This window comes from Entelurus aequoreus, linkage group LG06, assembly GCF_033978785.1.
Source record: "Entelurus aequoreus isolate RoL-2023_Sb linkage group LG06, RoL_Eaeq_v1.1, whole genome shotgun sequence".
Classification (NCBI taxonomy): Eukaryota; Metazoa; Chordata; class Actinopteri; order Syngnathiformes; family Syngnathidae; genus Entelurus; species Entelurus aequoreus.
Window position 1 is genome coordinate 86,580,407 of NC_084736.1, and position 14,943 is coordinate 86,595,349.

The following is a 14,943-nucleotide window of genomic DNA, read 5'->3' on the forward strand; positions in this document are numbered from 1 at the left end:
GGCGGGGAGCCTCAGGTTTCTGGCACAGCCGCTCTACCCACTACGCCATACCGCCCAATTTTAAGAAATTATACTGTTCTGTAAGACTGTAATATTTATATATTTTTGTTTTATATGTGGGCTATTATTATGTACTATTCTCTGCAACTGTTGAAACGAAGTTTAAAAAAAAAAAAAGGTAACATATTCCGGTACACTAGGTGGCAGTGTGTACCATCTTTTTGGGTTTACCTGAGTGGTGCAACGAAGAAGAGTTTTGAGACCGGAAAAAGCAGAGTTGAACATGCTAATCCTCAGTAAAACATCATGTGTTTATTCCCACATATGTAACATTACATGCACACAACGGAACATGGCGTCTTTGTTGAGGCTCTCGACTATCACCAAACAGGTATTTGATTTATGACGCTGCCTGTTTTTATATTATTATACGACGTTTGCAATCTTTGTCTGGAAGCGACCGCTCACGAATATCAGTTTGCTTTCGTTTCAGCTCCGCGGAATGTGTCTTGTCACTTTGGGCTCTCCTTCAAACAAACACACGCAGCCCACAGGCATCAAACATGCCACAAATATGGTAAGTCGTCTTCGCTTCTAGATTCATGAGCCTTATCGCTTTGTAAACTTGTTTCATTCAACCCAACAAGCACCACGCAGAAACGTTTACATTTAATATAAAATGTTTTTCCTACCATTCTTACTATCTGGCATTGCTTTGAAATTATATTTAAGTTAAACCACAAGGTTATATAAATGTATTTCATAACATTGATGCGTCATCGCGCTACTTTCAGTTTTAGTTTCATTTTTAGGTTCTGAGAGTAAATGTATTAATAGCTACTCATATAATAATGGGCACGCCAGGGGCCTCTAAAGTGCACTTTCAGCTCACTTTTTATTGGCTTTAATATATATTTATAAAATAATTTGTTAATAGCAAAAAGGAGTAATGTTAGGAAACAGTGTTAAAATGTGTAAATTTGCTTTCCAGGTATCACCATGAAGACTAGGGGTGTGGGAAAAATCGATTCGAATTCGAATCGCGATTCTCACGTTGTGCGATTCAGAATCGATTCTCATTTTAAAAAAATCGATTAAAAAAAAAAAAAAAAAAACTTTTTTTTTTTTTTTTTTTTTTTTTTAAAATTAATCAATCCAACAAAACAATACACAGCAATACCATAACAATGCAATCCAATTCCAAAATCAAACCCGACCCAGCAACACTCTGAACAGCAATAAACAGAGCAATTGAGAGGAGACACAAACACGACACAGAACAAACCAAAAGTAGTGAAACAAAAATGAATATTATCAACAACAGTATCAATATTAGTTTCAATTTCAACATAGCAGTGATTAAAAATCCCTCATTGACATTATCATTAGACATTTATAAAAATAAAAATAAAAAAGAATAGTGTCACTGTGGCTTACACTTGCATCGCATTTCATAATCTTGACAACACACTGTGTCCAATATTTTCACAAAGATAAAATAAGTCATATTTTTGGTTCATTTAATAGTTAAAACAAACTTACATTATTGCAATCAGTTGATAAAACATTGTCCTTTACAATTATAAAAGCTTTTTACAAAAATCTACTACTCTGCTTGCATGTCAGCAGACTGGGGTAGATCCTGCTGAAATCCTATGTATTGAATGAATAGAGAACCGTTTTGAATCTTGGCAAAAATCTTAGCCACACGATTATCAAATGTAATAGGAAAATTAATTCATACTGACCAAACTGGCTTCATAGAAGGTCGACAATCTTCAGACACTATTAAATGAACCTAAAATATGACTTATTATATCATTGTGGAAAATATTGGACACAGTGTGTTGTCAAGTTTATGAGATGTGATGCAAGTGTAAGCCACTGTGACACTATTGTTCTTTTTTTATTAATGTTTGTAATGATTATATCAATGAGGGATTTTTAATCACTGCTATGTTGAAATTGTTACTAATATTGATACTGTTGTTGATAATATTCATTTTTGTCTCACTACTTTTAGATTGTTCCGTGTCATGTTTGTGTGTCCTCAATTGCTCGGTTTATTACTACCGGTATTCTGAATGTTGCTGGGTCAGGTTTGGTTTTAAAATTGTATTGCATTATTATGGTATTGTTGTGTATTGTTTTCATAAAAAGAATTTAAAAAAAAAAAATCGTTTTTGAATCGAGAATCGTGTTGAATTGAAAAAAAAAAATCGATTTTGAATCGAATCGTGACCCCCAGAATCGATTTTGAATCGAATCGTGGGACACCCAAAGATTCACAGCCCTAATAAAGACCAACATTGAAATACAGTAGCGTAGTAGTCCAAAATCCCCAAATTTTTGCCAGGATATCCAGTTTTTTTCTTCTTTCCCAGTATATTCCTGGTCCAGTTTTGTTTGTTTTCGCTACTGCAGCGATGGAGTTGCCGTCCGCAACACTCGGAGCGTGGGCACATCAACTCAATCAAGTAACGCGACAGAGATAGGTGTACATGAAGACAACAGACAAGATAACTCTGCCAAAAATCCAAACTTTGTTTAAATAGGTTGACAACTAGAAGACTTACTATATAAGTAAATTAGAGTAGGCAGCTGCTCACTCTATGGCTGAAACGACGCGTCGACGTAGTCGACGTCATCGGTTACGTAAATACGTCGACGCCGTTTTTGTGCGTCGGCGCGTCGCATATTTACGTCACACTACCGTCATGGCGGAGCGCAAAGCAGACGATGCGAGTGAGGGGAAAAAAGCACGCCAAAAGTCGTCAAAAGTGTGGGAGTATTTCAATAAACGGCCTATTTATAAATGGTTGATTTATATAGGCTAGTAAGGTAAAGTTTTGTACCTGACAAGTTTCGGCTATCTTGCTTCTGCAGCCTTCCCCAGAGGTGTCACGTGATGTTAGCGTGACGTCATCTGTGACGTGTTATATGGATTGTTCCATCCCACCTGAAGTGGTGGGATGGCGATGTCCCCTGGTGTCAGATACAAAACTTTACCTTACTAGCCTATATAAATCAACCATTTATAAATACACATTAGTAGGCTAAATGAACCTCTTAAACAAAAAATAAACTGCCTAATAATGTTGTTGTATGCACACTGTGTCGAGCGGAAATGGCCTATCATAGCAGCACAACGGCTATGAAGGAACATTTGAAAAGAACGTTCTTGCCATCACCATCAACTAGTCAATCGTCCGCGTGAGTATACGTTGTCATCATTACACAAAAACATGAATTGTATCTGCGTTGTAAATTCATAAACTAAAGCACTGTTTCGCTCTGAGAAGCGCGTTTGGCGTGCCTGTTCAGTGTTTACAAAGACGCGCTCCTCTTTAACGCTAACGTTAATTAGTTGTGCAAATACCTTTTACAACATTAACAGTTTCATATACTAGGTCTTCAGGGTGCCCACCTGAAGACCCCAGTGAAGCTTTTGCCCCTAACCCCCCACCCCCCACTCAACACTAACTGCTGATTAATCTGAGGGATTGTACTATCTAGTCCTATGAGCTCAACTGTACAAACGAACAATTAACTTTCACTTTAATCATACTATCATCATCATCGTCGGCCTTACCTCTCAGTTCCAGCCACATCGACCCCTTCTGAGCGCCTATTTTCAGCTGCTGGGAATATTGTAAAGAAGAAAAGAAGCAGAGCATGCTAACCTTTCTTCATTACAACTGTTAGTCACTCACTGGAATGAGTAGAATTGGTTATTGTGTACTGTGTTGGACTGGCTGTTTATTTGGCACATTTTAAAAGCAATACTTAATGTTTACAGTGCTCCAGAATATTTAGATTGGCACTTCTTTGTGCTGGATGTTTATCCTTATTTTTGCACATTTTAAAGCAAAATAAGCAATACTTTTACTTGTGTTGAAATGTTTACACTGTTGTTACAGAATATTTCGTTTTGCACTTTTTTGTATTTGGATGTTTATCTTTATTTTTGCACATTTTAAAGCAAAATAAGCAATACTTTTACTTTTGAAATGCTTATACTATTGCAGAATATTACGATTTGCACTGGATGTTTACTTTTATATTTGCACATTAAAAAGCAAATAAGCTACTTTTAATTTTGTTAAATGTTAAAAGTTTTAAATGTTTACATTGTTACAGAATATTTTGTCATGTTGTTGTCAATGTTGACTGAGTGGCCATACTTTTTTTTTTTGTAAATAAAAGCCATGTCTTTTGAAAAAACTGGCCTACATTTATTTTTTTCATCTTCATTTTAAATAAAAAAATAATCGGTAAAAGGAAAATGAATCTATAGATTAATCGAAAAAAATAATCTATAGATTAACCGATTAATCGAAAAAATAATCTATAGATTAATCGATAGAAAAATAATCGTTAGCTGCAGCCTTAGCTCACACATTCTCATACTTTCCGAAACATCCAGAAAGAAATGTCAGTCAGCTTGAAAAATGTCTCAACTATAATCTACGTGAAGGAGCCCAGAATGTTTTTTATTTAAATGTTCCTCATCAGGAAACCTCACAATGTATTAAATCCATAAACTGCTATACATTTGAGTAGATAGTGAGTTGTTGTGATGTAGTGCCATATAATTACCTATTTCCCAGAAGACTTCCCATATTTTGAAATCCAAATATTGATTCTCCTCTTTGACACACTTAAAAAAGGTGTTTGTGAAATTCCCTGATGTTTTTTGCTGCAAAATTAACCACAAAATTAGCGCCGCATAAAACATTTTGTTACTGGTCTTACGTTTCCTACAAAACAACAATGTGAAGCCTTAAACGTATACCATACATGTTTAGCTCACTTTTACTGCAAATGAATAAAGGCTCCAAAATCGGTTATCAGCCCCCTTGACTACTAACAATCGGTATCGGCCCTGAAAAAAACTTACCGGTTGATCTCTAATATAATTAATTGGGATGTTATTTAATTAGTATGTGAGATAAATAATATACAGTATAATTTAAATCAGGGGTTCTCAACCTTTTTGACCTTGGAGGCCAACTTTTCCACTACAGGGGCCCCACTCAAATATTATTACTCTTGATTTTATTTGTATTCAATAATTATATCTCACCTACTTACAGTTTACAACCTTACTATTTATTTAACACATACAACTTTGGTCAGGCTGATTAGAAAAATAAGTACCGTAATTTCCGGACTATAAGCCGCTACTTTTTCCCCTCGTTCTGGTCCCTGCGGCTTATACAAGGGTGCGGCTTATTTACGGCCTGTTCTTCTCCGACACCGACGAAGAGGATTTTGGTGGTTTTAGTACGCAGGAGGAAGACGATGACACAATGATTAAAGACTGACTTTTCATATACCGGTAGGCTGGTTATTTTGATAACGTACAGGCGAGCACTTTGTATTACTTTGCACCGTTGTATTATTTGTACTCTGCACGAATGCTGTTCGCCATGTCAAAGATGTGAAAGTTTGATTGAATGATTGAAAGATTTATTGTTAATAAATGGGACGCTTTGCGTTCCCAAACAGTCATCTCTGTCCCGACAATCCCCTCCGTGGTAGCAGGAACCCCTACATACTACGGTAATTACACATCAAAACCCTGCGGCTTATAGTCGGGTGCGGCTTATATATGGAGCAATCTGTATTTTCCCCTAAATTTAGCTGGTGCGGCTTATAGTCAGGTGCGGCTTATAGTCCGGAAATTACGGTACTTACCAAACATTCTGCATGAGAAGGGACTACTGATGAGAAATACATTTACATACAATTATTACAATGCTGTGTTAAAATAAATAAACTAAATTAATAATGAATATGTTTCTTAACTAAACTGCCAATAAAATTAAAATACAGCCTCACCACTTAATTCATAATTTGTGTGCTTTAATAAACTTCTCTATGACTTTAGCTGCAGACTTCTTTTGTTTGTTTGATATTGTCATTGCTGCCACAAGTGGTGGAAAAGTGTATTGCAACTGGGTGCTGCTGCGGCCCACACGGCCCATAGCTGAGAAACAGATATTTTTGCTATGGTTAAGAAACACTGATTTAAATTGTCTTTTATGTAAACATTTGTGTGCTGTCTAAAAATACTCATCCCCCAGTAAGTCAATCATCCTCCAATCAGGCATCCATTTTCCATACTTGATCAAATTCCATTTTTTTCAAAAAAGCATTAGACAGCGCTGCTAACACTGTCATGAATTATGATATAAAAAAAAACATTGTCTTTGTTTGTCACAGTGGTATGGATTTACCAATGGCCCTAAAAGGTGGAGTAGAAACATCCACCTGACCGCTGAACGACGAGAACCTCATGCTTTGCACACAAGGTATACAATAACAGACGATAATTTGACAAGGTTCACCATGATTAGAAATGTGTTTCCCAGTGAGCTGTCTGAGGCAGCCTATGAGAAGCTGGCTGAAGAGACGCTGGAATCCTTGGCTGACTACTTTGAAGACTTAATGGATGAACCTTTCACTGGAGCAGACTATGATGTGGTGTTTTCTGTAAGTCTGCAGTGTTCTCCCAGTACATCAACACTAACAGTACCGTGCTTATGAATATGCTCATTAACAAAAACTATTTGACATTCTAAAACACATGTCAAACTGGAGGAAATGTAAAGCATATCATGTTCCCTCTTTCAATGTTGACAAGTTAAATTGCATGTATTTAAAACTTAACATTATGCAAAACCCATAATATGTTCATAGACTCCAAATATTTTTGTTGAAATAAAATATTTGCAATATTTGCTGTCGTCACCTTAAGATATCATTTCAAAAGCAAGACATCCATTAATTTGTACAAGAAAATGTAATAATCAAATTCATAGGGAATTGTGTAATAATATCATGAGGTGATTATATAATACAAGGCAGCCATGACATCGAAGTTGCACTCAATGAAAACCTAAATGACACAGTTGAGTGGCGTGGAGCCTTCAGTTATATTGAAACAAACAATACTGTGCTTATAAAAATGCTCAAAAATAACTTACTGAGTCCAAGACAAATTTTCGCAAGTGGGACAATAAGGTATATTGTATTGTATAAAATGTTACTTTCCATAAAGAACATCAGTGGCGTGGAGTTTTGAAGTAATATAAAACAAACCTTATTGTTACTAATATTCTTTCCATTAGGGATGGGTACCATTGACATTTGAACCGATATAATATCAATTCCCTGTACATGGGAATCCATCCTGGTATCAATTTTCTGTACTTCTATGTTCAGTGTTTCCCATAAACTGCCAAGATACCTGTGGCGGTGGGGGCGTGACTCTGGGCGTGGTCACCATGACATCATCGAGTAATTTGCATAATTTACTACAATGATAAGATTTTCTCTAAAAAGGCTAAAAAAATGTGTACTTACTAATTAATAATAACAGTTTTGTTTTAAACGTCCATCCATCCATCAATCCATCCATCCATTTTACAATATAATTACAACACTTTATGTACATATTTATATACAGATTTGAATAATAAGTTATTCACTGAAATATATTTATTAATTGTGGTTCTTACAAAAAATATATCTTATAAAATATAAAAGCTTAAATGTCTCTTAAAGCTCTGCCCCTTTAATTAGTGCATACTAAATAATTTAACTTTAGCCTACTACTACAACCATATTATTTACCAGCAACATAAAGTGAAACAGAGGCAGAGGTGTCCTGCCACAGTCAATAACAAATAAACAGAAAACAGTAGTGGTCAAATACAAATAAGGCAACAAGAGAAGTATCCTACACTTCTCTTTTGTAAAGTAAATCTGAACAGCCTATATGGGCATCTACATCAACTACCGTAATTTCCGGACTATAAGCCGCACCTGACTATAAGCCGCACCAGCTAAATTTAGGGGAAAATACAGATTGCTCCATATATAAGCCGCACCCGACTATAAGCCGCAGGGTTTTGATGTGTAATTAGCGTAGTATATAGGGGTTCCTGCTACCACGGAGGGGATTGTCGGGACAGAGATGACTGTTTGGGAACGCAAAGCGTCCCATTTATTAACTATAAATCTTTCAATCATTCAATCAAACTTTCACATCTTTGACATGGCGAACAGCATTCGTGCAGAGTACAAATAATACAACGCTGCAAAGTAATACAAAGTGCTCGCCTGTGGGTTATCAAAATAACCAGCCTACCGGTAAATGAAAAATCAGTCTTTAATCATTGTGTCATCGTCTTCCTCCTGCGTACTAAAACCACCGAAATCCTCTTCGTCGGTGTCGGAGAAGAACAGGCCGTATATAAGCCGCACCCTTGTATAAGCCGCAGGGACCAGAACGAGGGGAAAAAGTAGCGGCTTATAGTCCGGAAATTACGGTATATGATTTGCCTGAGAAGCTGGACAGGACAAAAAAAATAAAATGATTTTTTATTTATTTTTTTATTTATTTGTGGCGGACGTAATTCTTTCGTGGCGGGCCGCCACAAATAAATGAATGTGTGGGAAACACTGATGTTAAAATGTTAATTGTTTAATAAGACAATCTTATTATTTAATGTAACATTTAAAAATGAGCTCATTATGATAGCTGTGCTGTCCAGTTGTTATATCTTAATTTACACTCACATGTTGTGGTTAATAGTATTGTCTTCATTTGTCCTTATTTATACTTTCTGAAAAGATGATGTGATAATGTTCATCACTCAAATAGGTGGAATTGAGTCTGGCTCTTATTTGTGTTCATTTTTATTGTATCAGAAGATGAAATTAATAATATCAAAATCGTATTACAGGATGTTATTAATGTCATTTACTCATTTTCCTCAACTGATGTACTAACATCACGTGGTTTATGCTGTACGTATGTAGCATCATCTACAACAAAACTTGTGAATTTGGACTCATTTTATTAATCCCACATGAAGTTAGAAGGGGACGCGTATTATTTCAGCACATTCATGTGCACCCAGAAAATGTTTCCCTGGTCTTAAAAACAACATGAAAAGTACAGATTATCAAAAGTATTTTTGGGGGGTTGAAATGTCACAGCTTAGTTTACCAACCACATATTTGACAATCAAGGCTTGAACGTACTAATCCACATTTTGTATACTATTACCAATAAGCAGCGTAAATACGTAGTGTCCAAACACGGAAGTGTTGCCTCTATCTTAACACGGCCCCCTCACGTGCGTTCTTGCGGCCGGGGATACAAAGAATTGTCATTTCGACATCCACTGGACACATTTACAGCATAAGTTTCTTTCATTAAAACATTTAAGCAAATTTTTATACTTCGCAAACTCATCTCGTGAGCTGAATAAAACCTGTATGCGGGCCTGATCCGGCCCGCGGGCCTTATGTTTGACACCCCTGAATTAGAGGGTTTGGCTCCTTGCGCGATACTGAATTGTTTCCTTTGTTTGCGCTTGGACAGAATGTAGTGGTGCCGTCTTTACACAGTAGGCTGTGAACACCTGGGTGAGTCTCCCTCGCCCCTGACTTTGGCCACGTTTACTCTGCACACCAAATTTGATTTTTTTTTTGCCCTCAAGTGACACAGCTATGATTTTTAGTAGCGGTAGGAAATGGATGGATGGCACTTGTCAATAGTGCGCAAATAATAGGCAATATGTAATATATAAATATATATTTTATTCCAAAGAAATAGCGATTGTTGAAGGACCGGGGTAAAGATTTTGCGTATTTGCTTACATGTGAGTTGAAAAATAAAGCTCACATAGATCCACACTGATGTCTGTCTCTCTTCTACTTAACAGCCATAAAAAGATTACAACCCTCCCAAATATATTACACTATATACATCCATTCATACATTATATTACTTAAATTTGCTTTCACCTAAAAAACACTAATTTTCAAGTGTTGTAACTTTTATTTTATTTTGTAGTAGTAGCAACTTCTTCCCGGTCAACTTCCTTTTTTTTTTACTTTATTGAGGTGCCCATGCAAGTGACGTCGAGGCCACATTGGAGCCACATCCGCGTTTACACTGGAGTCTGAAAAAAGATAACATTTTACTTGCAGTGTAAAAAGTTTGATGGAAAAAAATCTGGTTAAAAACAAATTATATCCAATTTGGGCCCCTTTGGCCTGCAGTGTAAATGTAGAATTAAAGTCTTGTCCTCATGGTGGTGAGATGAACCCTTTAAACAGGCTAATCAGGTCAGGAGGTGCGTTCGAAGCGTGCACCACTGAGTAATTAGGGTTTTCCAAGATGGCGCCAGTATGTGCTTTGGCCCGCCGTCTCTCGCTGTCAGCTCTGTTCGTTTTTGTGTTGTTTGCGTCTATTTTCGTCTCTGTCAGTTCACTGCTTGTGTATGACCGCCAAACACTGTTGGATCTTTGCCCCTCTCCCACTGATATGATCAACTTTGACGTTGGTTTTTTGACGTCCCAGTCATCTTTTTCACCTGGCCGGATTCCTGCCTTCCTTTCCCGCCCCCTGGCTCCTCTCCCCCGGCGGAAGCGTCTCCGGCGCCGCGGTAAACGTGGCGGCCAGCTGGTGAAAGTTAGGGCACTCCTGGCCCGGCTTCCCGTGGCTTCCCGAAGGAGGAATGGTGCGGTATCCGGTCTCCTCCTGCACCCACGCTCGCTGGATCCCATCGGTTCCTGGCTTGTTCCTATCGTTGGTTTGGAGGAAGAGGCTTGCCGCCGTCGCTCCTGCTGTCCCCGCCCCCGGAGGCGCGGGGTGGATTCCCGCCACCTGCGGGCTGTGTGTCGGGCCCCACCTGGATTAGCTGCGGCCTTGGACGTGCTGGCCCCCGCCAGGTTCGGTCTTGTGAACGCAAGATCCTTGACAAACAAAATTTTATCCTGAAGGATTTCTTCACTTCCCGCGGACTGGACTTCCTCTGTGTGACGGAAACATGGCTGAGAGCCGGTGAGTCCGCCCCTCTTAATGAACTTCTGCCTCCGGAGTGTTCCTACTTTAATTCTCCGCGGTCGTCCGACCGAAAAGGAGGAGGATTAGCAGTCGTTTTTAAAAATGACTTTAAATGCCGTCAGATCCGCGTGCAATCCTCCTTTTCAAGCTTCGAACTGTGCATGTTTGAACTGGGTCTTTCTGATGTCGTCCTGTGTGCCGTCGTCTACCGACCACCCAAGTACCACAAAGACTTTATAACTGACTTTTCTGAATTTCTGGCTGAAATCCTGCCCAAATATGATCGTGTCCTTATTGTGGGTGATTTTAATATTCACACCTGCTGTCCAGACGAGTCGCTTCCCAGGAGCTTTCTGAATGTAATTGACTCTTTTAACTTCGTACAATCTGTATGTGGTTCCACACATGAACGCGGGCATACACTCGATTTAGTGCTCTCGTATGGTTTGTGTATTTTTAATTTGGACATTTGTGACGCTGTGTTCTCTGATCATATGCCGATCCTGTTTGATATTCCCACTCAGTGTCCGGTTAAATTGTGCGCTCCTCCTCAACGCTCTCGCATGTTTAATTCTTCGTCTCCTGCTCTGTTCTCCTCAATTTTTTCGACTCTTTGTGAGGATAATTCTGCAGCCTCTGTATGTTTGAATACTGAAGAGTTGGTTTCTGGGTACAACTCTATTTGTTTACAAACACTGGACACGATCACTCCTTTCAAGTGCCGCCGCTCTAAAGCCACGCCTCAGCCCTGGTTGAATGACGTCACTCGGGCTGCCAGGCGCAAGTGTAGAATGGCAGAGAGAAAATGGAAAAAAGACAGGCTGCATGTGTCCTTTGCCATTTTTAAAGAAAGTCTGTTTTCCTTTCAGATGACTGTAAAGGCAGAAATGAATATATATCTATCTCAGATTATATCTTCTAACTATAACAACCCCAGAGTTCTGTTTAAAACTATTAACACTGTCATTGATGCTCCCAAATCTGTTGGTTTTGATGCTTCTTTTGAATTCTGTTAAAATTGTCTCAATTTTTTCACTGACAAAATTGTGTCAACTAGAGCCAGTTTATCTCAGCCTTCATATGACCCTTGTGTTCCACTGAATTTCTCTTCTGTTTTCCATCAGTTTGAGCCGGTGTCCTTTTCTGTTTTAAATGACACAGTTAGTCATATGAAGCCCTCTGGTTCTCCTGCAGACTCCCTCCCACCTCGCCTGTTTAAGGAGGTACTTGCTACTATTGGATCAAGTGTCCTTAACATTATCAATAGTAGCCTCTCTTCTGGAATAGTTCCAGTAGAGTTTAAACATGCAGTGGTACGACCTCTACTTAAAAAACCAAGCCTCGACCCCTCTCTCCTTTCTAACCTTAGACCTATCTCTAATCTTCCATACATTTCTAAAATATTAGAGAAGGTTGTCTACAGTCAATTGTTGCCCTTCTTAGAGGATAATGGTATCACTGAGTTGTTCCAGTCCGGTTTTAAAGCCCTCCACAGCACAGAGTCAGCGCTTTTAAAAGTTTTTAACGATATCCTCCTGTCAACTGATTCTGGTAAATATGTTGTCCTGGTGCTTTTAGATCTGTCTGCTGCTTTCGACACCGTCGACCACGCCACCTTAATCACTCGTCTTGAGAACTGTGTGGGCATTAAGGGCCTCAACTGGTTCCGGTCGTACCTAACTGACAGGAGTTTTTGTGTAAAAATAGACAGTTTTATGTCTTCCACAGCTCCTTTACCACATGGGGTTCCCCAGGGCTCAATCCTTGCCCCAATCTTATTTGCGCTTTACCTTCTCCCCCTTAGTTCTATTTTTAGGAAGTACGATATTGCATTTCATTTTCATGCCGATGATTGCCAGATTTATTTTCCCATGGCACAAAATAACACGGTTCAACATCTTATTGACTGCCTGCACGACATCAAAGCCTGGCTTTCAGCTAACTTCCTGAGCCTAAATGAAGACAAAACAGAAGTTATGTTGTTCGGTCCAAGTCGCTCCCCCTCCTTCAACGTTGACCTCGGCACTCTGACCCCGTATCTCAGCGACTGTGTCACAAACCTGGGGGTAAAGTTCGACTCAGATTTTAAATTCGAAAAAAAAATCAGCAGCGTCGTACAAAAAAGCTTTTATCAATTACGCCAAATAGCGAAAGTGAAACCGCTTCTATCAGGACATGATCTCGAGAAATTAATCCACGCCTTTATCTCGACTCGTTTAGACTACTGCAATGCCCTGTATGTAGGCATTAGCCAGGCCTCCCTGGCTAATGCCTAAAAAATCTTTGTTTTTATTAGTTATTGGTATCAACATGTTAGCCTTTTCTCATTACCTTTTTTTTTAGCTTTATTTTATTTCTACAATGTGTCAGTAGGTGGTGGAATAGGCAAATCTTTTATCACCTGCATTGTTAGCCACGTGCTACAAAGAGTTGTTCACTATCTGAAACACATATATAAAAAAGGGTGTGTTGTCGTCTCACATAAGGGTTAATTATGTGCCAAAAAAGGGCTGCTTTCCTTGAAGATTGTCTTCATAAAGTGTGTTGTTTCTTTTCCCACAGAGTGGTGTGCTGACAGTCAGTGTAGGTGGTGACAAAGGAACATATGTGATCAACAAGCAGACACCAAACAAACAGATTTGGCTTTCATCTCCAACCAGGTGAGACCAGAAGCTATGAAGTCTCTTACATATACACTAAGACTTGGACACAGAGACTAGTGTTGGGCGTCAAGCATTGATGAGAACCGCATCTTACAATTCAATTTTACCGAACCGCCACGTTTTTAAATGTTGATTACTGTTTTTGATGCTCAGTCAGACCGGAAGAAAATAAATAGTTGAGTTATTCATCAAAGAAGCACAACTTCCAGGGATGGGTACCGAATGAGGTAATTTTTTTGGCACAGAGCGAATCTCGCCAGTCTCCCCAGGCACCAATTCACGTATAACCCAACGGTGCCTTGTTTTGGTACCTGGGTTGCGTCACACCCAGTTGCCGACTCAGCCAGCTCTTCGCGATCACTCCAGCAGCACTGAGAGTGGACTCAGCCAAACTATCTCTAGGTAATGTTGCAATTTTCAATGTCAACAAAGAAATTGACTTAAAAAACGCTCCAACGTAAGTAAATTAAGGATCTCCATTTCCAAAAATGCATTAACTCTATGCTAATTGGCTTCGATAATGACATGCTACTAATTAGCATTAGCAATTTTACATGCTGATTTCAACACATCCAAATTTGTTCATGAAAACTACAACTAAGATGCACATTACAATCAAACTGCTGGTGTGTAATAATAAGTACAATACTTACAGTGTTAATACTTTTTAGGGTGCAACAAAAACCACCATAAACCATACAATGTTGCCATCTAACGTCTTAGACTTGCAACTTAATGTCATACCTGCTAATGAGACTCAGAAATTAGATAATAAAACAAGTTATAACAACTGGACAGCAGTTATCATAAACAGCACATTTTAAATTGTTGTAATAGAATTTTACTATCAAAAACAATTAATGGTTTATCACACTCTAAAGTACTGAAAATTGGTACAGATGAGTTAAAATGTGAACGATACCCATTCTGCATGAGATGTTTCTTTACATTGTAACGTGATTACTGCCACAATCACCAGTAATACGTTACAGACAAACTTAACACGTTGCCATAGTTACGCCTGCCACATAGGGAAGGAGGTCACTGAATCTGATTCAAAGGTGTGACCTGGCAACCAAACGTGCTCCTCTTGTGTTTTCAGTGGTCCAAAGCGCTACGATTGGACGGGTGACGGTTGGGTTTACAGTCATGATGGCGTCAGCCTGCACCAGCTTCTGTCTCGGGAGTTTTCTGCCATCTTCAAAATGAGCATGGATCTCTCTGGCCTGCGTATTCCCGACCCCTCAAGTTGAGCTCTGCCCCGTGAGTTCTACAGACGCCAAAGAAGGTCATTTAACATCAACTATGGTAAACAATTAGATTGGAGAGTATTTATAAGGGTGGGGCTTCTCGATTGTTATTTTAACTATATGTAATTTATGATCCTATTAAACGTTGCAAAATGGACAA

At 38.7% G+C, this 14,943-nt stretch overlaps 1 protein-coding gene across 2 annotated transcripts; it reads left to right on the forward strand.

The window, feature by feature from the left end:
* The first annotated feature begins 210 nt into the window (after positions 1 to 210).
* LOC133651702 (frataxin, mitochondrial-like) lies at positions 211 to 14,943 on the forward strand. Of its 2 annotated transcripts, none has more exons than XM_062049735.1 (6): positions 211 to 391; positions 494 to 577; positions 6,229 to 6,317; positions 6,363 to 6,498; positions 13,433 to 13,530; positions 14,636 to 14,943. In XM_062049735.1, exons 1-6 carry the CDS (start codon positions 284 to 286, stop codon positions 14,784 to 14,786), a joined length of 666 nt encoding a protein of 221 aa, XP_061905719.1. In that variant the 5' UTR covers positions 211 to 283; the 3' UTR covers positions 14,787 to 14,943. The 2 variants fall into 2 exon arrangements, with proteins under 2 accessions (XP_061905719.1, XP_061905720.1); XM_062049736.1 differs by having other exon boundaries at positions 213 to 391; positions 6,378 to 6,498.